Raw genomic sequence first — 1105 nt, 5'->3', positions numbered from 1 at the left:
GAGGATGTCGGCGCGGTGCTGCGGGGCTCTGGTGGCGCTGGTGTCCCTGGCGTGCCTGGCGGAGGGCGGCTACTACGGCCTCAACATGTTCGCGGTGCAGACGGCGCAGCCCGACCCCTGCTACGACGAGCACGGCCTGCCGCGCCGCTGCATCCCGGACTTCGTCAACTCCGCCTTCGGCAAGGAGGTGCGGGCGTCCAGCACGTGCGGCCGCCCGCCGGCCCGCTACTGCGTGCTGAGCGAGAAGGGCGAGGAGCGGCTCCGCACCTGCCACCTGTGCAACGCGTCCGAGCCCCGGCGCGCCCACCCGCCCGCCTTCCTCACCGACCTCAACAACCCGCACAACCTCACGTGCTGGCAGTCCGAGAGCTTCGTGCAGCACCCGCACAACGTGACGCTCACGCTGGCGCTGGGCAAGAAGTTCGAGGTGACCTACGTGAGCCTGCAGTTCTGCTCGCCGCGCCCCGAGTCCATGGCCATCTACAAGTCCATGGACTACGGCCGCTCCTGGGTGCCCTTCCAGTTCTACTCCACGCAGTGCCGCAAGATGTACGGCCGCCCGCCGCGCGCCGCCATCACCAAGCAGAACGAGCAGGAGGCCGTCTGCACCGACTCGCACAGCGACGTGCGCCCGCTGGCCGGCGGCCTCATCGCCTTCAGCACCCTGGACGGCCGCCCCTCGGCCCACGACTTCGACAACTCGCCCGTGCTGCAGGACTGGGTCACGGCCACCGACATCCGCGTGACCTTCAGCCGCCTGCACACCTTCGGCGACGAGAACGAGGACGACTCCGAGCTGGCCCGCGACTCCTACTTCTACGCCGTGTCCGACCTGCAGGTGGGCGGGCGCTGCAAGTGCAACGGCCACGCGTCCCGCTGCGTGCGCGACCGCGACGACAGCCTGGTGTGCGACTGCAAGCACAACACGGCCGGCCCCGAGTGCGACCGCTGCAAGCCCTTCCACTACGACCGGCCCTGGCAGCGCGCCACGGCCCGCGAGGCCAACGAGTGCGTGGGTAAGTCCGCGCGCGGGCTCCGGGGAGAGGGGCGAGGCGCGCTGCCGTCCCGGGGCTCCCGCACCCGCTCCGCGGCCCCGCCGACGCAC

The 1105-nt window shown here is 71.4% G+C and overlaps 1 protein-coding gene across 1 annotated transcript in view; it reads left to right on the top strand.

Moving 5' to 3' along the window:
• The first annotated feature begins 4 nt into the window (after positions 1 to 4).
• Positions 5 to 1105, top strand: part of NTN1 (netrin 1) — a 229993-nt gene continuing 228892 nt past the window's right edge. Inside the window, exon 1 of the mRNA XM_019542766.1 lies at positions 5 to 1016. Within this exon, the coding sequence (XP_019398311.1) occupies positions 5 to 1016 (1012 nt within the window). The remainder of the gene's footprint in view (positions 1017 to 1105) is intronic.

The sequence above is a fragment of the Crocodylus porosus genome, unplaced genomic scaffold, assembly GCF_001723895.1.
Source record: "Crocodylus porosus isolate Cpor-Errol unplaced genomic scaffold, CroPor_comp1, whole genome shotgun sequence".
In the NCBI taxonomy this organism is placed as follows: Eukaryota; Metazoa; Chordata; order Crocodylia; family Crocodylidae; genus Crocodylus; species Crocodylus porosus.
Note: the sequence above shows the minus strand (reverse complement) of the source record. Positions and strands in the feature narration are given on the sequence as shown.